Genomic DNA, 24,429 nt, shown 5'->3' with positions numbered 1-24,429 from the left:
AATGGGTTAGGGAGGCGGGGACGAGCTGGGCTGGTTTTGGGATGCAGTGGGGGGAGGGAAGATTTTGAAGCTTGTGAAATCCACATTGATACCATTGGGCTGCACGGTTCCCTAGCAGAATATGAGCTGATGTTCCTGCAACCTTTGGGTGGCATCGTTGTGGCACTGCAGGAGGCCCAGGTTGGACATGTTGTCTAAGGAATGGGAGGGGGAGTTAAAATGGTTCGCGACTGGGAGGTGCAGTTGTTTATCGCAAGCCGAGCGTAAGTGTTCTGCAAAGCGGTCCCCAAACCTCCGTTTGGTTTTCCCAATGTACAGGAGGCCACAACGGGTGCAGCGGATTTAGTATACCATATTGGCAGATTTGCAGGTGAACATCCGCTTGATGTGGAAAGTCTTCTTGGGGCCTGGGATGGCAGTGAGGGAGGAGGTGTGGCGGCAAGTGTAGCAGTTCCTGCGGTTGCAGGGGAAAGTGTCAGGTGTGGTGGGGAGTGTGGAGAGGACAAGGGAGTCACGGAGAGACTGGTCCATCTGGAACGAAGGCAAAGGTGGGGAAGGAAAAATGTCTTTGGTGGTGGCGTCGGATTGTAGATGGCTCAAGTGTTGGAGGATGATGCGTTAGATCCGGAGGTCGGTGGGGTGGTATGTGAGGAGGAGGGGTATTCTCTTTTGGTGGTTATTGCGGGGATGGGGTGTGAGGGATGATTTGTGAGAAATGCGGGAGACACAGTTGAGGGCATTCTCGACCACTGCGGGGGGAAGTTGTGGCCCTTGAAGAATGAGGACACCTGAGATGTATGGGAGTGGAATGCCGCATCCTGGGAGCAGATGAATTGGGAATAGGAGATGGAGTTTTTGCAAGAAGGTGGGTGGGAGGAGGTGCATTCTAGGTAGCTGTGGGCTTGAAATGGGCATCACTTTATAGGTGGTTGCCTGAGATGGAGACTGAGAGGTCCAGGAAGGTGAGGGATGTGTTGGAGATGGTCCAGTGATCTTGAGGTTGGGGTAGAAGGTGTTGTGAAGTGGATGAACTGTTCGAGCTCCTCTTGGGAGCACGACGTGGCGCCGATACAGTCATCAATGTATTATGGAGGAAGAGGTGGGGTTTGGGGCCAGAGTAGGTACAGAAGTGGGATTGCGCCAAGTAACCAACAACGAGGCAGGCATATCTTGGGCCCATGTGGATACCCATGACCACCCCCTTTGTGTGTAGGAAGTGGGAGGAATCAAAAGAGAAGTTGTTGAAGGTGAGGGCAAATTCGGTAAGGCGGATGAGGGTGTCGGTGGAGGGGGACTGGTCGGACCTGCGGGATACAAAGTGGCCTTTAGACCATCTGCGTGGGGAGTGCAGGTGTATGGGGACTGGATGTCCATGGTGAAAATGAAGTGTTGGGGACTGGGGAATTGGAAGTTCTGGAGGAAGTCAAGGGCGTGGGTGGTGTCACGGATGTCGGTAAGGATCTCCTGGAACAAGGGGGAGGAAATGGAGTCCAGATAGGTGGAGATGAGTTTGGTGGAGATGGCTTGACCTGCTGTCTGCTTTCTGGAGGGGCCACTCTCTCTGTGACCCTCTTGTCCGCTCCACACTCCCTTCCAACCCCACCACACCTGACACTTTCCCCTGCAACCGCAGGAAGTGCTACACTTGCCGTCACACCTCCTCCCTCACCCTCATCCCAGGCCCCAAGATGACTTTCCACATCAAGCGGATGTTCACCTACATATCTGCCAATGTGGTATACTGCATCCGCTGTACCCATTGTGGTTTCATCAACATCGGGGAAATCAAGCGGAGGCTTGGGGACCACTCTGCAGAACACTTACGCTCGGTTCGCAGTAAACAACTGCTCCTCCCAGTCGTGAACCATTTCAACTCCCCCTCCCATTCCTTAGACAACATGTCCATCCTGGGCCTCCTGCAGTGCCACAATAATGCCACCCGAAGGTTGCAGGAACAGCAACTCATATTCTGCTTGGGAACCCTGCAGCCCAATGGCATCAATGTGGATTTCACAAGCTTCAAAATCTTCCCTCCCCCCACTGCATCTCAAAACCAGCCCAGCTCGTCCCCACTTCCCTAACCTGTTCTTCCTCTCACCTATCCCCTCCTCTCACTTTAAGCTGCACCTCCATTTCCTACCTTCTAACCTCATCCCGCCCCTTGACCTGTCCATCCTCCCTGGACTAATCTATCCCCTCCCTACCTCCCCACCTACACTCACCTCTACAGGCTCCATCCCTGCCCCTTTAACTTGTCTGTCTCCCCTCCACCTATCTTCTCCTCTATCCATCTTCGATCTGCCTCGCCCTCTCTCTCTTTTTATTTCAGAACCCTCTCGCCAGCCCCTTTTCTGATGAAGGGTCTAGGCGCAAAACGTCAGCGTTTGTGCTCCTAAGATGCTGCTTGGCCTGCTGTGTTCATCCAGTTCCACACTTTGTTATCCCTACGTGATGGTCAGGATTCAAGTGGGTGAACTGGGATAGAGGCGACAAACCAGTAATTGGATTACACGCCAGGTGTAGGCAGTGAGATGAATAAAACAGCAGGGTTTTGAAGCCATGCTAGTCGAGAAGGAGGAATAAATTCTGCAAGTCAAGCTTGAAGAGGAGTGAGCCTTTTACCTCTTGCACTTTTGGACTTAGAGGGACTGAGCAGGAATTTAGAGTAAGCCAGATTCCTACCCCTTGCATGAACCCTAGAGGAACACAAGAGAAAAGCAATGGCAGATTGCTCACAGTGGGAGGAAAATCTAAGGAAATATATGAATAGGAAGTGGCCCGAGAAGGCCAATTACTGCACTAAATTAGGATTATTTATGGGATCCAAAGGACAAACTTGTTGGAAGTGGTACATAAAGAGTTCGGTAAGCGCACCCTCAAATGAAGTAAGGCTATAGAGACAGCCTGCTGCATGGAATAAGCAAAAGGGAGAGAAGTTGAAAATGTATAGTTTAAAGAAGAGCTAGGGAATTCAAACAGCAGAACTGAGCAAATGCAGGGCAAAATTCAAGAGCAGAAACAGAGAAGGCAGGTGAATTTGCTGTGTATTTGCGGTTTCAGGTCCAAGAAGAGAAGTCCAATGAGGGGAACAGCGTGCAATCGGGATTGTGATGCAGCCCAAAAAAGCCATGCCTGAGGTAGCTTGGAAAGGTGGCGATTTGCAGGTGTTGATCAAGGCTCTATGCCAAGCAAAACAAGTGAGTGAAGCCAATGTTGCAGATCACTTGAAGTGCCAGAGTGAGATCAATAAACTCCCAATTTGTGGTCAAAGGGATAATGTGCACTTTAGGGCCGCAAGGGCAGAAGAGGTAAGGAGCCAGAAGGTGGACTAGGGAGGAGGAAGCACTCTGGCACAGAGAACCATGAGGAATGAAACCCCTATCCTTTTGTACCCCCTCCACAGGCCAGTCCTGTTTTCCCTTCCCAAAGACCCCAAACCCCAGTCAACTATGGCATCTTTTTCATCCCTGCGGAACCCGCTAACCACCAGATAGGCAGGTGGCTGCAACTACACCAGCCCACTCATGATGACACAACAGGTAGTGTAGGGATGACCTGTACCTGGCCAGGTAAGGTGACTTGTATCTGTACATACTAAGTGATGCATGCCTGCTTACAAGGTGGCAGACAGACGCTAAGCGAAACTAAGGTGCATGCTCAAACAGTGAAATTCAACAGTACCTTTGAACAGAACTGCTAGAAGATCAGTAATGGAAAGCTGTATGTTCCCATCTGAGGCAGTTCTGATAAAAGGATGCCTTAGGACAGAGAAATGACCAATTCCAGCTTTATTAATGAACGGACGATTGACTCAGTAAATGAATAACGTCAGGTGATGGATTAGGTCCTCAAGCAGCTGTAAGGATAACAGCTGAAGTTATTTTATAGTAAATAGTTGCGTCTTTGAAACTACCAGCAATATTAAATACTTCCTAGCTAAAAATGCTCCAATCAAAGAAGTTGGTTTCAATACATATCCAGCATATAACACAAGCCTTAAAACAAATCAAGCCTAGATGTAAGATTAACTAGCCTTAGAAGACATCTTCTCCTATGCCCTGAACAAGATAGATTGATTGCAACCCATAAATTACAAAATGCTGACAGTAGCAGTAGTTATATAACATTACACATATAATTAACTTTATAACAGAAGTTAACATTATAGCAATTAGTTAAAACTAACTGACCTTTCTATGTTTATATTATGCAATTAGGACAGTGGGAAAATAAAAGGAATCACTGAATGTGTTAAAAGACAGCACCAAAACACAGTGGGTAATAGATTTTGAGCTGAGAAAGTATATCCATTAAACATTTGGAATGTGAATGAATAGGGTGCATGGGAAGATCCCAAGGCCTAGCGATTACAATGTCCAGCTAATACTATAAGATCATGGGAACCCAGGGCTGTCCATGGAAGTGCCCATCACGGATTAGGTGTCCCACAGGATTGGGCGTTTGAACTAAGAGGAAGGACGATGACGATGCTGTATCTGATTACTGTAACACAAAATGTATAAAATGCTATATTTCTTTGTAAAAGCAGAGAATGCTTCATTGATCTATCTTCCGAAGCCAGATTTGGGGAAGATCCTTCAGCCCACTTCCTGCATAAACCGGTTTCTACTTGAACAAACATCTTCCACTTGCTTGAGTCTTGCCTGCCTCCTGACTCTTTGTCCTGGGTTGGGAAAATTACTCCTACAGGCAAAGATAGCAAAAAAAAATCCCTGCCTCTGAACCAACCTCAGACCCCTATTTGTTCTTTGTGACAATTCCCGTCAATAGAGAGCTCTGCACAGGTTGGAAGACCCTGAGGAAATCAAGCTGATATTAATGTGCTTGCATCCTGCAATCCTCTCCACTTTGTCCCATCTGTAAATGTGGATGGAGGGGAAATCAAAGACATGAAACTGCAATTCTAACCACAAACAGGTCATAATAGAGGGAATGCAACAGATGGGCTAAATAAATGCCTGCAAAAGAAACGGGAACAGTCCCTGCATGTCTTCAGACAGCTGAACAGCACCTATGGCACAGAGTAAGTCAATTGGACGAGGACCCGCATATCAAGGCTACTAAAGAGAGTTGGAAGGCTTGTTATAATTTTGACCCTGCTGACAATACACACACCCAGAGGGGTGGCTGCTCTGAAGAATGGTCCGTGTGTCGAAAAGGAGGTCTTGGGGTCAGAAGGAGCCAAGTCCAGCAAGGCTGGAAAGCTGAGCACAGTCAGAGTAAATTCCTTGATAATAACATGGTGTGAAGCTGGACGAACACAGCAGGCCAAGCAGCATCAGAGGAGCAGGAAAGTTTGACGTTTCGGGTCGAGACCCTTATCCAGAAAATCCAGCTTCACACTGTGTTATCTCAGATTGTCCAGCATTGGCAGTTCCTACTATTAGGGTAAATTCCCTATTTATTTCAGAGCCCCCTTCCCCTCCCCCATTTTTGAAGAAGGGTCTAGGTCTGAAATGTCAGCCTTCCTACTCCTCTAATGAAGCTTGGCCTGCTGTGTTCATCCAGCTCTACACCTTGTTATCTCAGGGTAAATTCCAACCCTAGTCCAGTATGGGGCAATGAAGAGGTGTATGGAATTAGGTGGGGGGCAGCTAAAGGTGTCCACCCTGGCACACCCCAGTAGGGATAGGTCGGGACAAACTGTTAAAGATGATGTGTTACAATTGTGGCCTCATAGGCTATTATACTGAGGAATGCAAAGTGCCCAGCACATAAGCATAGTGAGAAAACCAGAAGTACTTCACTATGCCACTAAAGGGACCAGTGAGACAAGTGGTGATAATTCCAGTAGGGAATTCTGGAGTTGCCACCAATCTATACCCCGAGTCAGACACAGGACTTACGGCAGGATGATGTTAAGGCTCACTGAAATGGATATGTAGAGCCAGATGGGATAGTGTAGGGTACCCATTGGTAGAAGGTAACTTCAAAGGCCGATGCATCGAGTTCCTATAGGACAATGGGGGTTCTCACACAATCCTGAATCTATCCCACCCTCAAAAAGATCATCCTAAGCAGAGGGCACCACAGAAAAGTTCAGAACTGATCCATTAAGATTCACGCTGGGCAATATTACTTGCTTTCACCCAGCCATATCAGTCGACCTCCACCCAGCAGTGGAACGCAGCCTGGGTTCGGATTTCATGCAAACATGCAACCTATCACTTGACCCTGTGAAATGCTGCATATGGCAGGAGCATGATACTGATGAAACCCCAATAGAAGTCTCCATGAGGAAATATGTAACTATGATTATACCCTGGGAGATATGCGTTTTAAGCTTGCAAAATGACTGGTGGCCCACTCAAGCCTTCGCAGACCACAACCATGACTGCAGTAGAATGACAGGGTAAGTAGTTACAGGTGGACCCAACCTGAAACGTCAGAAGCAATATGGGTTCCCCATGCAGGCTGAGGGGAATGTTGCTAAGATTATAAACAGCCTTCTTCAACAGGGAGTCTTCTACCCAGTTAGCTCTGCCATAAAAATCCCCAATCTGGTTGGTCAGGAAACCAGACAGCTCCAAGAGGCAATAGATTTTAGACAATCCCCCTCAGCAAGCAGTACCAGTACAGGTTTGTGTTCACTTTCCAGGGTCAACCGTACACTTGGATTTGTTCGACTCACGGCTTCCAAAATTGTCCCTTTATTTTTCATCGACAGCTAGCCAAGGGGTTAGAATCAGAGTAACTGAATCAATACGTAGATTACCTCAACCAATGGACACATACAAAATCAGAGCACCTCTAACTACTTGATGAACTGCTAACCGCACTCATCTCACCATGGTTAAAGGTGAACTCTAAGAAAGCTCAGAGCATGAAGTCATGGGTCTCTTATCTGGGCACCACTGTGACCCATGGAAAACACCAGATAGAGAAGAAGTGTACTGAGTCCACCCCCAGGTGTAAGCTTGTTGTGTTCTTTTCTAGGACTATTAGGGTATTGTCAGAACCATATAGATGATTTCACCATCAAAGTCTCCCCACTGTCAAACTTGTTAAAAAAGAATGTAACCTGGAAATGGAACGAGTAGCACTTGAAAGCTGTTTCAAATTAAAACAGGCTCTACCAAAAGCTCCTGCTACAGGTACCAGATCTGAACCCCCATTTGCATGAGAAGTGGATGTCACAGACGTTACACTCAACTGTATTCTTACAGGAACACCACAAGTGACTCGGACTCATGCCCTACGCCTCCCAACTCAAATCCTCAGTGCAGCAGGATTTCTCAGTGTGTGAGAAATACCTACAATTTTCTGGGCAGTACAGCACTTTACCTGTATAATTGGAATCAAACCCTTAACCATTCTCACTGGCCATACTGCCATACAACTACTGCTGGACAAAACTACAAAGTGCTGCACCCTGACACTTCAGGGCTGCGACATTATGGTAGAATATACCAAAGTGCCCATTATCGTGGTTGACAACTTGAGGTACAGAGTGGAGCCTCATGAATGCCAGGTAGTGACAATGAATGATCTCAAGGGACCATTTGTAACAAAACAAAACAAATGAGAATCCAAGAGAATCAGGAAAGCTGATACATGGACATTTAAAGTTTTTGTATTTGGGTCCTGTAAGGTGGAGGATGGGAACAGGAAAACAGGATGTGGAGTACATATAGAAAACCACCTGTGGTGGAATTAGCATTAAAGGTCCCCAACAAAATGAGCACCCAGGCTGCTGAACTAGCAGTCAGTCATCCAGATTATCAATCGCCCCACTCACAAACATACATTCAGACAAATGTATGCATGGAACAGTTTAACTGGCTTCCTGCCACTGCGGGAAGCCAGAAGTTTTGCGTTGGTAGATGGGAAGCCCTTATCATCTGCATCCCTGATAAATATTCCAAACTGCTTAAAAACAGGAATACAGGATTGTTAAAGTCAGCGCACACCATAAATCTTCCTTAACTGAGAATATAGGGTAGATAAATTGGCCAAGCAGGATGCCAGAGCGGGACAACCACGGCAGATGTCGATTCCCGAACAGGTAGATGCTGTCACTGTGAATCAAACTAAGGTTGAGGACCTTAAACAATGTCAAAAAAGCAACAATGATTCCTGAACAGGTAGATGCTGTCACAGTGAACCAAACTAAGTTTGAGGGCCTTAAACAACGTCAAGGAAGCAACAAAGGCTTAAGACAAATTCAGTTCAAGCCCAACATTTTGTTTGAGACAGTGGAAATTATGAAAATTATCTAAAGCAGGAAAATATGGAAGAAGAAACCAACATCAGAGATGGTTGAGCAATAAGAATGCACCGCAGTAAACCACAAGAAAACATAGAAAACTATAGTGTGAGTTAATCCTCTTGTGCCCCTTTCAAGAACTAGTTCCAGTATTCAGCAACAAGTGTGAATTTGATCCAAAAAGCACTATGCTCATCAAAGCTAGTAAGAATTGCCAATGCTAGAGTCTGAGATAACACAAGGTGGAGCAGGAGGAAGACAGAAGGCCAGGCAGCATCCGAGGAACAGGAAAGCTGATGTTTTGGGTCGGGACCCTTCTTCAGAAATGGGGGAGAGGTATAGGGCTCTGAAAAAAATTGAGAGAGGAGGGATGGGGCTGGGGAAGGTAGGTGGGGTGGTGATAGATGAGTGCTAAGTTGCAGTCCTGGAAATACGAGGACATCTGGACTAGGGGGGTGGTCATGGCAACCCGCATGGGACCAAACTCTGCCTGCCTCTTCATAGGTGACATGGAACAGTTCCTCTTCCGCAGCCACACTGGCACAATGCCCCACCTCTTCCTCCACTACATTGACAACTGTGTCAGTGCCGCCTTGTGCTCCCATGAGGAGCTTAAATAGTTCATCAACTTTACTAACACCTTTCACCCCAACCTCAAATTCACCTGGACCATCTCTGATAGCTCTCCTTCTTGGACCTCTCTGTCTTTATCTCTGGTGTCCACCTTGAAACTGATGTCTATTTCAAGCCCACTAACTCCCACAGCACCCTAGACTACATCTCCCCTCACCCAACTTTCGGCAAGAATGCGATCATCTACTCACAATTCCTCCGTCTCCGCCGCATCTGCTCCCAAGATGAGGCTTCCCTCTCCCAAACCTCCCAGATGTACTCATATTTCCAGGACCGCAACGTCCCCCCTCCTGTGGTTGAAAATGCTCTCGACTGCGTCTCTTGTGTTTTCTGCACCTCAGCTCTCACATCTCCCCTCCCCGCAACAAAAACAAAAACAGAATCCCCCTTTAACATCCAGGTTCAATGCATCATTCTCTGTCACTTCCGCCACCTGCAATCTGACCCCATAACTAAGGATATATTCCCTCCCCATCCCTATCTGCCTTCTGGAGGGACCACTCTCTCCGCAACTCACTTGTCTGCTCCACACTCCCGACAAGCCCCACCACACCCGGCACCTTTCCCTGCAACCATAGGAAGTGCTACACCTGCCCCTATATCTGCCCTCTCATCTCCATCCCAGGCCCCAAAAAAGCATTCCACATCAGACAGATGTTCATCTGCTCTGTTCACGACAAACGACAACACCTTCCAGTTGCAAACCACTTCAACTCCCCCTCCCACTCCCTGGGCAACATGTCCATCCTGGGCCTCCTCCAGTGTCACAATGCCACCCGGAAACTGGAGCAGCACCTCATATTCCACCTTGGAAGCCGACAACCCAATGGACTCAATGTAGACTTTACTAACTTCAACCTCTTCCCACCCCTGACTTCATCCCATGCCCAACCCTCCCTCTCATCTCTGCCTCCTTGATCTGTCCATCTTCTCTCTCACCTATCCGCTCCTCCCACCTCACTGACCAACCCCCACCATTGTCACTTGTCGCCATCCCACCTACCTCTCATCTCCATCTCCTTGACCTATATTCTCTCCCACCTATCCACTCCTTCCATCTCACTGACCAACCCCTACCATTGTCTACCTGCACTCACCTATCACCACCCCACCTACCTTGCCCAGCCCCACCCTCCTCTCTCTGTTTACTTCGGAGCTCACTACCCCTCCCCCATTTCTGAAGAAGCGTCTCGACCCGAAACGTCAGCTTGCCTGTTCCTCTGATGCTGCCTGGCCTGTTGTCCACTCTATGCTATACACATCAAAGATTTGTATCTAAGGAATCCAATCACATGAAGCCTCTGAAAGATCCTGGCATATGGACACTAGCATAAGATTCTCCCAGGCCACTTTTCAAGGTGGACCCATTCAGCAAAGATAATCACATATTTCTGCAAATATAACCCTGGAGAAGGAAAACAAAGGTTTCTTCAATGGGTTTACAGTCAGAAGAAAAACCTACAAATGTTACTGCAACACCACTAATAAGCCAATAAAGATCACGTGATTGGAGCAGTGCAAGAGCTATTTCTCAATATATGAATCTAATACTTTGCCTTCAAATCTGCCAAAAAAAGACGATCACCTATGCCACTGTAATCTGTTGTGCGGAAATTTTCAAAAATATTAACACAGCAAGCATCAGCTAGACTAACATTTTTTTGAAATGATTCTGTCAATTGTACTGAACAGAATATAGCAGGTTCCAGCAGGCAAAGAGTGCAGTCACTTGGTGCAGAGTTGCATTGAAAAGAAAGACGAAAAGAAAGACTCTGCGGAAGGGTCACCAGACCCGAAATGTTAACTCTGTTTTCTCCTCCGCAGATGCTGCCAGACCTGCTGAACTTTCGAAGCAACCTTGTTTTGGAAAGAGAAAGGCTCTTCTGCCTTCAACCAAAAAGAAAACCAAGATGCTCATTGAGGATCAGTGGATTTATGCCCGAGTGCTGATGCTGCAGATAAGGCTTCTGCTATTAAAATGATTATGGTTCAGCTGGTATTGGATTTGAATGCAGTCATGAGAGATTGTTGAATGAAGAAATAAAAGCTCCAGGATATCAATGATGCAAAAGGACCAATTATTCAAAAAGAAGAAGAGGAGCTACCAGTAGGTGGTACATCCAATTCTCAAAATGTATAGACTGTGGATCTTGACAACTCAGGTGACTGTAGTTCCCTTACTGAGACAGATTAAAAAAAAACTGATACCAAATCTGAGGGCAAAATAAATACAGCTGAAGATGTTTGTAACCAAACTGTAACAGAAATGTATAAACATTTGATGGCAAATATGTATAATGATGTGTCAACGGCAAACTCAATTGTCAAATAACCACCAATTGTAGAAAATGTACACAATGATATGCATCTGAAAGATTCTGATGGGAATGTCAAGTTTCAGCACCATGTTACCGCCCAATAAAAGAACTGCAGAATAATTTAATCAGACTTCAAAAGAAACAAGCATTTCTAAAGACGTAAGCACGGGTCCTGTGGCAAAAAAATTGCTAAATCTCAGTCACCTAATGTAACTGAAAAAGAACATCAAAACCATTCAGATACTGAGCTGAAAACTGAAAAAAAGCCATTGTGAACAGTCAGATGAAACAATGAATCTCCAGAATGTTGAATGTACTAAAATAACATAGAGCACCGTTGTGCTATTGTTTGACGACTTTGAAAAACACTTCTGGAAGTACTTCTGTACAATGTCCACCAGTCAAGAATTTCACTGTGCCAGCATCTACTGAGCAACAGAATTATGGGTCAGCATCAACTAAGTCTGCTGATGCGAGTGATTGCACACTTGCTGGTATGCAAGATAAGATGCCTGTTGTCAACTAATCAGCTACAGAATATTCAGCATCCAATGATTCCCATCCATTATTGTCAACCAAAGATGTCACCAGAAAGTTCAGCAAAGATTCCAATGCTATATAAATGTGAATCTCAGCTTAAGCCTTCAAATAAAACAACAATGGACTATATACCAAAGGTTGGAATAGTGACCCAGTAAAATTGTCCCTAAAAGTCTTTAGAAAATGAAGCATTTGTCACGTATGGAATCATGCCAGAAATTGAAATACTGGATCAGCAATCAGCCTCTTTTAATGTTGCCCCAGTGTCTGACACTTCAGAAGAGTCAACAAAGCAGCCTTGATACATCAGAAGAACCTTTTACAAGCATTACAAGAGAGCTAACCACTTTTCAGTAAGGAATTCCTTTTGATAAAAGTGCTAAAAGGAGATCCATTCCAATCCCATCACCCAGAAATAACACATTACAAATTGCTTGCTGACCGTGATAATGCACAATGCAAACTGCTAGCAAGTAGGAAGCACCTAGAATACTTCACAAAGGAAAATGAAGCCTGGAACAGTCTTCCTCCAGTCGTGTAAAAGGACCTCAGGACAATATGTCACCTCTGAACTATCTCGAAGTTGCAGTTTACCATCTCAATCCATTTATATAGAGAGAAAATTTCACATTAAAGCAGTAAAACAGGGTGTCAGGTCAGAAAGAAATGCAGATGATCTAACTTATAATTTCACCATGTCCAAAATCTGCTGCTTTTTTCTGAAGAAAATGCCCAGAAAAAAATGTCCAAATCTGGTGAGGCCAGATACAAATCTGTGTCTTGATCTTCAAAAGCTTTAAAGTACCAAACAAGCCATCTGTCTGTGTAAAATTAGGGCACACAGAAACTGCTAGAACTACTGTTATTACTGCAAAGAAGTACATCTACACCTCAAAATCAAATTTTGCTCTGATGGTGTCTTCAGCAGTCAAGAAAACACAAATAAATCTAACATGTTCCTTTAAACCCAAGGGTGTTGCAATGGGCATTATCAACCCTGTTTTCTCCGGTAACTCTGCAAAAAGAGAATTGCATCAGCCTTCACTAATTCATTATGAATCCAGTCACAACAGCTTACCAAAACAGACTTTGTCTCCTGTAAGAGGAGCAGTACGTTTGCCACAGACAGTAGAGAACACAGGCACCAGCTGAGAAGGGACGTGGTTGGCTATGATGAGACCCTACCATATCCTGTCCAGAAGGAAGGAAGGCTTGTAGGCACCACTCGAAGCAATGAACAGGAAACAGACAGTACAATGCTATGTCCATAACCAGTTTACCCAAATGAATATGCCTTGTCTGATTTTCAGGCAAGTACTTACTTACTGAGGGGAAGGGGAGTGCTGCATTACCACCTCACTCCAGGAGTACAAATACAGGTGTCAAAATGCACTTAAACCAACACCATCTTTTGTGTTCGACCCTACATGCTGGCCAGGTTAGGTCTAAATGAATTGACCGACATACAACAGAGGGAAAGGGCTCTATTCAACGCAAGTGAGGAATGCTGGCAGACCTGGGTGGAGTGTTTTGCAAAACAAGACACTAGGATTAACTTCTTGCCAGAACAACAACCACAGATTCTGACCCAATTGGCCAATGTCCATAGAATAAGTAGTGCAACTGGCTGGAGAAATTAAACAAGAAATCTAGGAGATTAAGGTCACCACTTGGTGAGATGATTTTTTGGGACTGGGTACAAACATACAAATTCACCCCTGCATTAAGGTCTTCTCACAACTGGTGGTCCTTTTCATCCTATTCAATCTGGTTTGCATAGCTGTATGCACAGTTGTCTGATGGAAAAAGGAACGCTCCCACCAACTGAATGATAAAAGTAGAAATTGCTGGAAAACTGTCATATGTGTCATAGCATCTGTAATGAAGAAAGGTCATAGACCTAAAATGCTAACTCTGCTTTCTCTCCACAGATACCACCAGACCCTTGAATTTTTCCAGCAATTACTGCTTTTTATTTCAGAGTTGTATGATCCTATTTCACTAACGCTGTTTAAGATCAAGAAGAGTGAAAATGGTCAGAATGGCCAGGCCCAAAACTAGAATGGGCAACCTTTGAGCAGCCAGGCCCAACGGGGCTTTTTCGGAAGGTCAAGCACAAAACATTCACGAGGGCAAACCCAGACTTGTCATGGAAAACGAGGCTGGTTTCTGTATTGGAATATGGCAAGCAGGCTTGCTGGTGTCCTAGGTTCCCACTATAACCATGTACAGAGAGAGGGACATGCCCTTGATACATCAGAAGCTGGACACCAAGGGTAACCATCCCATTAAATGCCGTAATCTTGACCTTGAAGATCATCTGGTTGAGGGCCAAAAGACAGCATTCTGGATTAATGCAGCAGGGACCGATAAAAGGGGACACCTGGCAGCCAATTTCACATTAGACAGCTCTAACCACCCGCAGAGAAAGAGAAGCTGACCATGTGCATGGTCAACTTCTGCCAAGTCTATCAGAACCTGGCCATGTTTAGCTGCATGGATAGTACCTGGTCCTAATCTGGTAACCAATCGTAATTTAAATAAGGATAGTGAAAAAGATTTAACATTGCGATTGGTAGAATAATTAATGTAAAAATCAGGAATTTTACCACAAAAGAGCAGGATTTTAGATAATATTCAGCCATACTGCCCTTTTTATGTTTTTTAAAGTATTTTGAGAATTAAGTTACGTTGAATTGCAAGTCAACTCTGTTCCTTTGGTTCGTCTAGTATTGTATACAACTAAAATGAGATTATGCAGAAACAGGCGCAAGTGTCGAAAGCACGGCAACATGCGTTTTTAAATAGTGAGATTACATTAGTTACCTTTGAATCATTGGAATTATTCTGGATCTAAAAAATCTTGTAAGATCTTGCCAAGTTACTGTGGATCCCATGTGCTCTTAATTTCTTTATCAGTCTCCCACGTGTCACCTCGTAACAGAATATGTTGAAATCCCTATAAACTACATCAACTGCACTACCCTTATCTACAGAACTGATCACATCCTCAAAAAAAATCAAATTTTCCAGTTTAGTGATTGGAACCAGGTGGACCTTGTTGGCAAGAGGTCCTTGATTGGGGTTGCTTACCTGGGCCAATCAGAAAGCTCTGGCTGACCAATATTAACAAGGGATTTATAATTTCCTGAGTTCAGGGGGTTGGCTCCAAGCTGGTGGCCACAGCAAGTGTACAGTGCACAATAAATAAAGGGTGGCTTGGTTTTGGGACACTGGCCTCTATGCAGTTATTTAGTTAAGTATGACTTCCCTTTGACAAAGTCATGCTGACTACTCCTGATCAAACTCTACCTTTCCAACAGGAGATTAATTCTCATCTTCAGAATTTTCTCCAATAGTTTCCCTACGACTAATGTGAGACTCACTAGTCTGTAATTCCCTGGTTTATCCCTACCTCCCTTCTTGAAAATTCAACCAGTTTAATTCCTTTCTGTCCTCTGGCACCCACCCTGTGGGCAGAAAGGAATTAAATTTTGAGTCAGAGCCCCTTTAAGTTCCTCCCCAGCTTCCCACAGCAGCCTGGGATACAAATCATCCCAACATGGGGATATATCCATGTTTAAGTCCGCCAAACCCTCCAATACCTCCCCACTTCCTCCTTACAGCCCTTTCCCACAAATTCGGTACCTAAAATCTCCATCTTCTATGTGTAGATAGTTATGAAGCACTTGTTTAACCCTCTACCAAGCTCCACATACAAATTTCCCACTTGGTCCCTAATGGGCCCGACTCTTTCCCTGGTTATCCTACTCCCCTTAATATTCTTATAAGATATCTTGGGATATTCCCTGATTTTACCAGCCAGTCTTTTTTCAAGTCTCTTCTTTACTCTCCTACTTTCTGAGGATCCCCCTGCACTTTCTACACTCTACTAAGACATCTATTAATTTGACCTATCTCCTGTTACACATGTTAAAGCCTCACTTTTCCTTTTTATGCAGTCCTGACTATTCTAAGACACTGGGGATGCTCTGGGCGTGTTGCTTCTCTATTTCAACAGAAAGGAAACATGTTAGACCTGTACTCTTCCCATTTCTTTTTCGAATGCCCCTCTAATGCATTGTTCTGTTGTTGATTTTCCCACAATTATCTGTTCACTGTCTACTTTGGCAAAATTTGAATAAAATCTGCCTTCCCCAATTCTAAGACCTTTTTTTGCTGACCATATTTTTCCTTTTCTCAAACAAAATTAAATTGTACTGTGTTGCAGTCCCTGTCACTAAAATGCTTTCCCATTGTTACCTCAAGCACCTAACCAACTTTGTTCCCCATAGTTAGGTCTAGCACTGCACTGACTCTTGTTAGACCTTCTATGTGTTGACATAAAAAGGTCTCTTGAATGCATTTATCATTAGCCATATAAATACTGAATACATTAACCAAATAAATGCTGTGACTACAAGAGCAGAATAGTGTCAAATAGGGATGGGCAAGCAATGAATGTTTGTCTAGACAGCAATGTTTATAGAATAACAGAATCACTACAGTGTTGATTGAGGCTATTTGGCCCACTGAGTCGATACTGCTCCTCCAAAGAGCATCCCACCCAATCTCCATAACCCCACATGTGGTTTTTACCCCATGGCTAATCCATCTTGCCACATCTCTGAACACGACACAACACTTTACCAAGGCCAATCCATCTAACCTGCACATCTTTCGACTGTGGGAGGAAACTGGAGAACCCAGAGGAAACCCACACACGGGAAGCAGTGTTAACCACTGTGCTGCCCATTATGTTACATGAATGAATAAAAAGGAATATATTGTTTGTACAGATGTAATGGAAGTGCAGACAAGAAATCTGAAAGAAAAACAAATGTTTGACATATTGGGCTTCTTTTTTTGGCTAACTGAATCTTTTGGAGGGATTTTCACCACATGGCCCAGTGAGATTTTTTGTTGCATCTTACCAAGTTTGCCTCATTAATGACCTACCTAGCTCTACTGTGGCTCTCTCATCTGACGCTATCCCGACATTACCACACACTGTATTCAGAACAACATGCAACTCAGTGGATATCTCCTTAAAGACTAGCATTCTATATGCTTCAAAAGTACTTTTTGTACATGGACAAGTTTTATCTGCTCACAGCTGCCTGAAGTGATTTTCAGCATTTTTATCAGACATAGCAGATAAGGGGAAATCAGTACTCTACTTTGCAGGCAGGGATTTGGAGCTTATCCTGCTGGATGGGGTGCTGCAGACACGGGATGTCCAATTCCCCCGGACCAGCAAAGAGGGCCATGACACCAGACGATGCAGTCTGCTCCAAGGTTGCCACTATGGTCAGTGTGGTCTCCCACATCCCACCAAGACTCATGCCCTACTACTCTCACTATTGCCTGCAACATCTCTACTCACTCCCATACATCCCAAACTCTGACACCACTAATCCTGCATGCCCTCTGCACTGCTTGCTCACTTACTCTGACACTTCCCCACTGGAACTAATTATCACCTCCCACAATACCAGCATCTCTCTCACTCCAGCCCACACAGGGCAGAAAAGAGTCAAAATGGGTGGTGGCAGCTTCATATTCATCTCCTTGCCCCTTATACGAAGAGCATCCTAATGCTGACTGCCCCAAGCAGTTGACTGACTGATTCCAAGTCTCTGGAATGGTGTCAAAGGAGAAGGATATCCGTTTTGATTGAGTCAATGGCAAGCTTCCTGCCTTTGTGTCTGTGCTAAATGTCAAGGCAAAACCAAACATATATGAGCCTGCTAACTCTTGCTAAGGGGGCAAAGCTCAAAGGCAAGGTAAGGCAATGCAAAACAAGGATGCTGGGAACATTCAGGCAGGCTCAGAATGAATGAGTGATATGGTGTCTGGTGATGCAGCCTTTTCCAGTCCATGAGCTGGATGGGAGTCTCTGAGTGCAGACTTAGAGGTCTCCTTGCTGCATAATTACAACAGTAGTTGTCGTGCGGCACAAGGTGCAACACTGATGTGCAGAAGAGCTCCATACATGGATTAGAGATGTGCCATGAGGCTGGCACATGTTGAATGTCAATGTCTGTGGATTTGAACTGTATGTGTCCAGTGGCCATGGAGACTGTCCTGAGATCTTTGAAACCCAGTGACATAAGGGTTGTTTGGAGCAAGCAATGAACTGTAGTCATCAGGTTCCGACTCTCTGCTGCCTAGTAAAAAACCCATCTTACTGTTCCATGAATGCACAAAAGATGCTCATTGCTCCTGATATCGAGATGGGTCTTGCCAGATTTCCCTTGTGATTCTGCCATAATTTACTGTAGCCATATAAGATTATGTGACTATGGAAAATATGTTGTCATAAAATTACTTATCACATTTACAAAATGAAACTCTTGGCTACAAACCTTGCTGAGGGAAGAACATAACAACTGTCCCTATTTTACATCTATTTTATTGCTGTTGAACAGAACAACACATTGCTGTGTGTTTGACCCAGTGACAATGCATCAAGTCAGGAATGACATTTAATAAATTTATCCTTCTGGTTATCCACTAGGTGCATTATGTCATACACTGGAAGTCCAGGTGAGTATGAATAATTGTATTAAGTTACATTATTGTTCTGTTCTGCAACAGAAAATAAATAAAAGTTCACTTCTTACAAAGGTGTAGAGTGCAGGATGGCATGCTTATTATTGGGTTTTTAAACTCTGCAATTCCCATCGTAACTAGGGGTAGTTTTGCTTCAATTAGGTTGTCAGTATCTTTTCCCACCTCCAAACAAATCTAGAAAGTCGGTAAAAGTTGACTGAAAGCTTCCAAAGCTTTGACAACTCAGTAACAGCCCAGATTCTTCAACTGTAAAAATTCTCAATTTCTTCATTTCCAAATGTTTAAGCTACAAATTGGCAACACAATCATAAAATGGGAGTGGGTAGGGTTGAGTTCTATCTTAACTCAACCTACTGCAGTTCATGCTGAACCTCTCTCCTAACATCCCCATTGTTCAAGCTCATACCCCTCCCTTACACTTCTTCACACGGTTCAAGCACAGGCCTCCTTAACGCTCCCTGCCCCTATTTGAAAAAATGAAATTTATTTTACCAGGACTTGCACAGAGCATCCACTCTCTCTCCTGATGGATGAATTTTTCCATTCAAAACACAAGGACACTGTTGCTGTTTCACACATAAATCACCAATGAAGATTTTTGAATAATCTGTTCCTGTGGTAAATGAAAACAATTGTTAACATTTGGGTCATACACGTACATCATTTTTTAAAAAAATACATTTATGCATTTTCCTAACTAAATACAACTTATTCTCCCCAATAAATTTGAAGGTATTGTAGACAGAAAAGGAGGTGCACCAAATTAAGTCTGTGTCACCATGGTATTGACTGCAGAAATCACATGAGTTCTCCTAAAGGGCATGTGTGAAGCTTGGGATTGGAAGGCGGGCTTGAGGCATCAGGTTGGGACTGTATGAAGGTCCTGCATTTCAATTTCTCCTTCCTCCTACTTCATCTTCCTCATCTCCCACTTCCAAGTTGTCTAAACACTATGCTAGAGGTAAGCCTGTACAGGGATGCTCTTTAGGCACTTAACAGGGGTTAGGAGTATTGTAATAGCTCCATAGATCTACATTGTTGAGTTTTCCTTTCAGGCAATCTGTTTACAGATGTACTAGGAGCTATGCTAATTGTCCAGGACAATAACATAAGGCAGTTCGAGGGCTGCAGTACACTTTGGGGGCCGTGAGCCTGTTGGGCATTTCGTCACAGTTAGGTGTTTGGAAGACTCACTATATCTCAGTGAATTCACTGTACACTAATGTTTCACTGCAACAGTTCATAAAATGTCAGAACTGTCAGGGCTGGGATGGGGTTTGAGTCTGGGTGGGATGCTCTTTAGGGGGTCAGTGTGGACTCAATGGGCCATATGGCTTACTTGGATGCTGTAGGGACTCTATGTTTTCTATGATTCTCTGAAAACCATTTTGACTAGCGGCATACTTACTCTTGCTAGTTCCCTGGACTTCTAATTTTCCGTTCTCATGGCCTATCAATTATTTCCCCATTGCAAGCCTATACTTTGTTTTCAAATGTCAATTTTGCTCTGAATGCATTCTGATCCCACAAATGTGACCATTTCTATAATTATTAGCTATTCCAGTTCTTTAGTGCAGGGGTCCACAAGAATTTTCCAAAGAGTCTGCCAAATTAGCATCATTCAGGGAGTCCCATTCCCTCAGCAGGGACAACAAAGACTGATTTTGGCTTGTGATAACAGTGTTTTCCTCATTACAAAATGAATATTTGAAATCAGCTAAATATCTTTCTCCCTAACTCAGTAAAAAAAGGTCTGGTTGAGTGCACTGGTGCTTCCACCCTCTCTCACTCTAGTCCATTAGCAGTGGGTTATTTCTCCAGCAGGACATTTGCACAGTCTGGTGAACAGAGCAACAGGTCAATGGAATTTGCTGTCTGTTTTGTGAGGTGAATGGGCCAAAGATTAATCAAAGTGTAGGGGATGTCCACGGTAGCTGTTAGTAGAACCACCAAAGGGACATGCAGCTGTTTGTTGCCAATGCTGCTCATGATATCGTACCTGAGTCCTGGGGTGATCCTGATGCAAGAAAACAGAAGTTGTCCTTCACTATTAGGGTGTGAGCCAAGAGCTCAGAAACACATTGTATATAGTAATCAATTTGATTTTCTTGCTGTTTGCAAATCTATTGCAGGTTTTTATTATGTGATGACTATACTTGGGAACTGTTATTGAATGACAGCAGCTTCAGAAGTAAATCATCAGAATTTCTGTTTATGTGTGACACTCTAGGTCCTTTAGGCTCAAAACATGTTTGTAATGATTAAAGCATGCATTTTGCTTTCGGTGGAGGCAGAAATGCCTTTCGTCTAATTTCAAGGCCAGACAAATCAGATTTCAGAAACCTCTATTTCACTGGATGATTTTCTGGGTGCTTGATTTCAGCAGGCACAGCTTTTGTTGCATTTAACAAGGATACATTGGAATAAAAGTGCATGTAACCCAAGAAAATCCCTAAACATGCTCCAAAACTAGCAGCAGATCTGGATGGGCACAAATAGAAGTGTTCCCACTAACGCACAATTCTGGGGCATAAACTGGATGCCATCCAGATGCCATTCCAAATCCCTGATATTTCTATCAGTCAGAAGTCATCATAACATTCTTTCATTCCAGGAATTGTGGGCCCTGTGTCTATTTCTGCTTTCTGTATATATATTTTACCATGTAAAATAATTAATCCAATTCTCAATTTAAACTCTAATAGTACAACATATGAACACTAAACTCTCTGAAACAGTTCTGGAAAGACAAGATTTGCAGTATTTAACTTCCTTAAATTTATACATACTGCAGACTTTCACATGGTTCATCCAGCCTTTTAAATGTATACCCCGGGCTTTACAAGCGAGAATATACGAATGAAGGGCAGAGCACATATAACCTTGAATATTTTCGTAGTTGCATACTTCATACTGACATCGCTGAAAATAGAAACAAGTCATAAGTGTCACAGGTACTTCTAGAAAAGCCTGATTCTTCAATATTCCTGTATAGATTTGACTATTCACAAGACAGTAAATTGACAACAAATACAAGAACTAAAAATATACGGTATTGGAACTCTGAATTAAGCTGTGGAATGAAGTATCAGTAAACTCTGTTCCTGACCTCACTAAAATAAATGAAGGTTGGGGAGAGGTTAAAGAATAAAGCAATGTCTGGCTAAAAGTGCATCATGGAAATGCACTCTACAGATCCACAAATACAAGCTTTTTGGTCAAGCTATTGGTCCCCTTATAAAATGGCCTAATATCTTTCATTTGACAGCTTGCATTTTCAACCATGGAGGACATGGTCCAGGCCAGGAGAACTAGTCCTTCAGGTCCGAGACGAGATGTCTGCTCTCTCTTGATGTACTTAATGATAGAGATGAAAAAGTCCTGGATGAGACTGGAGAGCTTTTCCTTGTTCAGAACAGGTCTGAAAAAGCTGACCTTAATCAGTATATAGAGATGTTCCAGCCAAACAAATCTCAATGGAAACTAGTGGAAAAAGTATGCCTACTACAGGATTCTGAGCCAAACATTCCATAATTTCCATGATTAGAGGCATTTTGTTTGCTATAATAGTCAAAAGATTTGCTGCAATCAACTTGAAGGTCTTAAAAGTCTCCTTAATGGACTAATTTTATAAACATGCAACATTTCTAAAGATTCTAAAGGGAGGGAGGGGGGAAAAAGAGGAGGGGGTGTAGCACTACTAATCAGAGAGGGTATCACAGCTACAGAAGCTTCCATTGTCGAGGAAGATCTGCCTACTGAGTCAGTATGGGTGGAAATTAGAAACAGCAAGGGAGCAGTCACCTCGTTAGGGGTTTACAACAGGCCCCCCAATAGCAGCAGGGAGTTTGAAGAAAGCATAGGTCGACAGATTTTGGAAAAGTGTGGTCGCAGTAGACTTGTTGTAATGGGTGACTTTAACTTTCCTAATATTGATTGGAACCTGCTTCGAGCAGAAGATTTGAATGGAGCTGCATTTGTAAGGTGTGTTCAGGAGGGTTTCCTAACGCAGTACGTTGACAGGCCGACGAGGGGAGAGGCCATTCTAGACTTGGTGCTCGGAAACGAGCCGGGGCAGGTATCAGATCTTGTGGTGGGAGAGCATTTTGGTGATAGTGACCATAACTGCCTCACATTCTACATAGCTATGGAGAAGGAGAGCTTTAGGCAAAATGGGAGGATATTTAATTGGGGAAGAGGAAACTATGACGCGATTAGACACGAGTTAGGAAGCATGGACTGGGAGCAATTGTTCCATGGTAAGGGAACTATAGACATGTGGAGACTGTTTAAGGAACAGTTGTTGCGAGTGATGAGTAAATATGTCCCTCTGAGACAGGCAAGAAGGGGTAAGATAAAGGAACCTTAGATGACGAGAGCGGTGGAGCTTCTTGTGAAAAGGAAGAAGGTAGCTTACATAAGGTGGAGGAAGCTAGGGTCAAGTTCAGCTAGAGAGGATTACTCGCAGGCAAGGAAGGAGCTCAAAAAAGGTCTGAGGAGAGCCAGGAGGGGGCACGAGAAAGGCTTGGCAGAAGGAATCAGGGAAAACACAAAGGCATTTTACACTTATGTGAGGAATAAGAGAATGGTCAAAGAATGAGTAGGGCCGATCAGGGATAGCATAGGGAACTTGTGTGTGGAGTCTGAGGAGGTAGGGGAAGCCCTTAATGAGTTTTTTGCTTCTGTCTTTACGAAAGAAACAAACTTTGTAGTGAATGAAACCTTTGAAGAGCAGGTGTGCATGCTGGAATGGATAGAGATAGAGGAAGCTGATGTGCTGAAAACTTTGTCAAACATTAAGATTGACAAGTCGCCAGGCCCGGACCAGATTTGTCCTCGGCTGCTTTGGGAAGCGAGAAATGAAATTGCTTCGCCACTTGTGAAGATCTTTGCATCCTCGCTCTCCACTGGAGTCGTACCTGAGGACTGGAGAGAGACAAATGTAATTCCTCTCTTCAAGAAAGGAAATAGGGAAATCCCCGGCAATTACAGACCAGTAAGTCTCACGTCTGTCGTCTGCAAGGTGTTAGAAAGGATTCTGAGGGATAGGATTTATGACCATCTGGAGGAGCATGGCTTGATCAAATACAGTCAACACGGCTTTGTGAGGGGTAGGTCATGCCTCACAAACCTTATCGAGTTTTTTGAGGATGTGACTAGAAAAGTTGATGAGGGTCGAGCTGTGGATGTGGTGTATATGGACTTCAGTAAGGCATTTGATAAGGTTCCCCATGGTAAGCTCATTCAGAAGGTCAGGAGGAATGGGATACAGGGGAACTTAGCTGCTTGGATACAGAATTGGCTGGCCAACAGAAGACAGCGAGTGGTAGTAGAAGGAAAATATTCTGCCTGGAAGTCAGTGGTGAGTGGGGTTCCACAGGGCTCTGTCCTTGGGCCTGTACTGTTTGTAATTTTTTTTAATGACTTGGATGAGGGGATTGAAGGATGGGTCAACAAGTTTGCAGAGGACACAAATGTCGGAGGTGTCGTTGACAGTATAGAGGGCTGTTGTAGGCTGCAGCAGGACATTGACAGGATGCAGAGACGGGCTGAGAGGTGGCAGATGGAGTTCAACCTGGATAAATGCGAGGTGATGCATTTTGGAAGGTCGAATTTGAAAGCTGAGTACAGGATTAAGGATAGGATTCTTGGCAGTGTGGAGGAACAGAGAGATCTTGGTGTGCAGATACATAGATCCCTTAAAATGGCCACCCAAGTGGACAGGGTTGTTAAGAAAGCATACGGTGTTTTGGCTTTCATTAACAGGGGGATTGAGTTTAAGAGTGGTGAGATCTTGTTGCAGCTCTATAAAGCTTTGGTTAGACCGCACTTGGAATACTGCGTCCAGTTCTGGTCGCCGTATTATAGGAAAGGTGTGGATGCTTTGGAGAGGGTTCAGAGGAGGTTTACCAGGATGCTGCCTGGACTGGAGGGCTTATCTTATGAAGAGAGGTTGACTGAGCTTGGTCTCTTTTCATTGGAGAAAAGGAGGAGGAGAGGGGACCTAATTGAAGTATACAAGATAATGAGAGACATAGATACAGTTGATAGCCAGAGACTATTTCCCAGGGCAGAAATGGCTAGCACGAGGGGTCATAGTTTTAAGCTGGTTGGTGGCAAGTCTAGAGGGGATGT

General features: G+C 44.1%; 1 protein-coding gene across 1 annotated transcript in view; it reads right to left on the bottom strand.

The window, feature by feature from the left end:
* Positions 1-24,429, bottom strand: part of LOC125459470 (mucin-6-like) — a 224,983-nt gene that overhangs the window by 107,883 nt on the left and 92,671 nt on the right. The window contains exons 14-15 of the mRNA XM_048545971.2: positions 21,084-21,216; positions 18,787-18,907 (exon numbers count right to left, since the gene is read on the bottom strand). Of these exons, the coding sequence (XP_048401928.2) occupies positions 18,787-18,907; positions 21,084-21,216 (254 nt within the window). The remainder of the gene's footprint in view (positions 1-18,786; positions 18,908-21,083; positions 21,217-24,429) is intronic.

The sequence above is a fragment of the Stegostoma tigrinum genome, chromosome 17 (assembly GCF_030684315.1).
Source record: "Stegostoma tigrinum isolate sSteTig4 chromosome 17, sSteTig4.hap1, whole genome shotgun sequence".
Classification (NCBI taxonomy): Eukaryota; Metazoa; Chordata; class Chondrichthyes; order Orectolobiformes; family Stegostomatidae; genus Stegostoma; species Stegostoma tigrinum.
The sequence above is the reverse complement of the archived record's forward strand: the minus strand, read 5'-3'. Positions and strand labels throughout refer to the sequence as shown.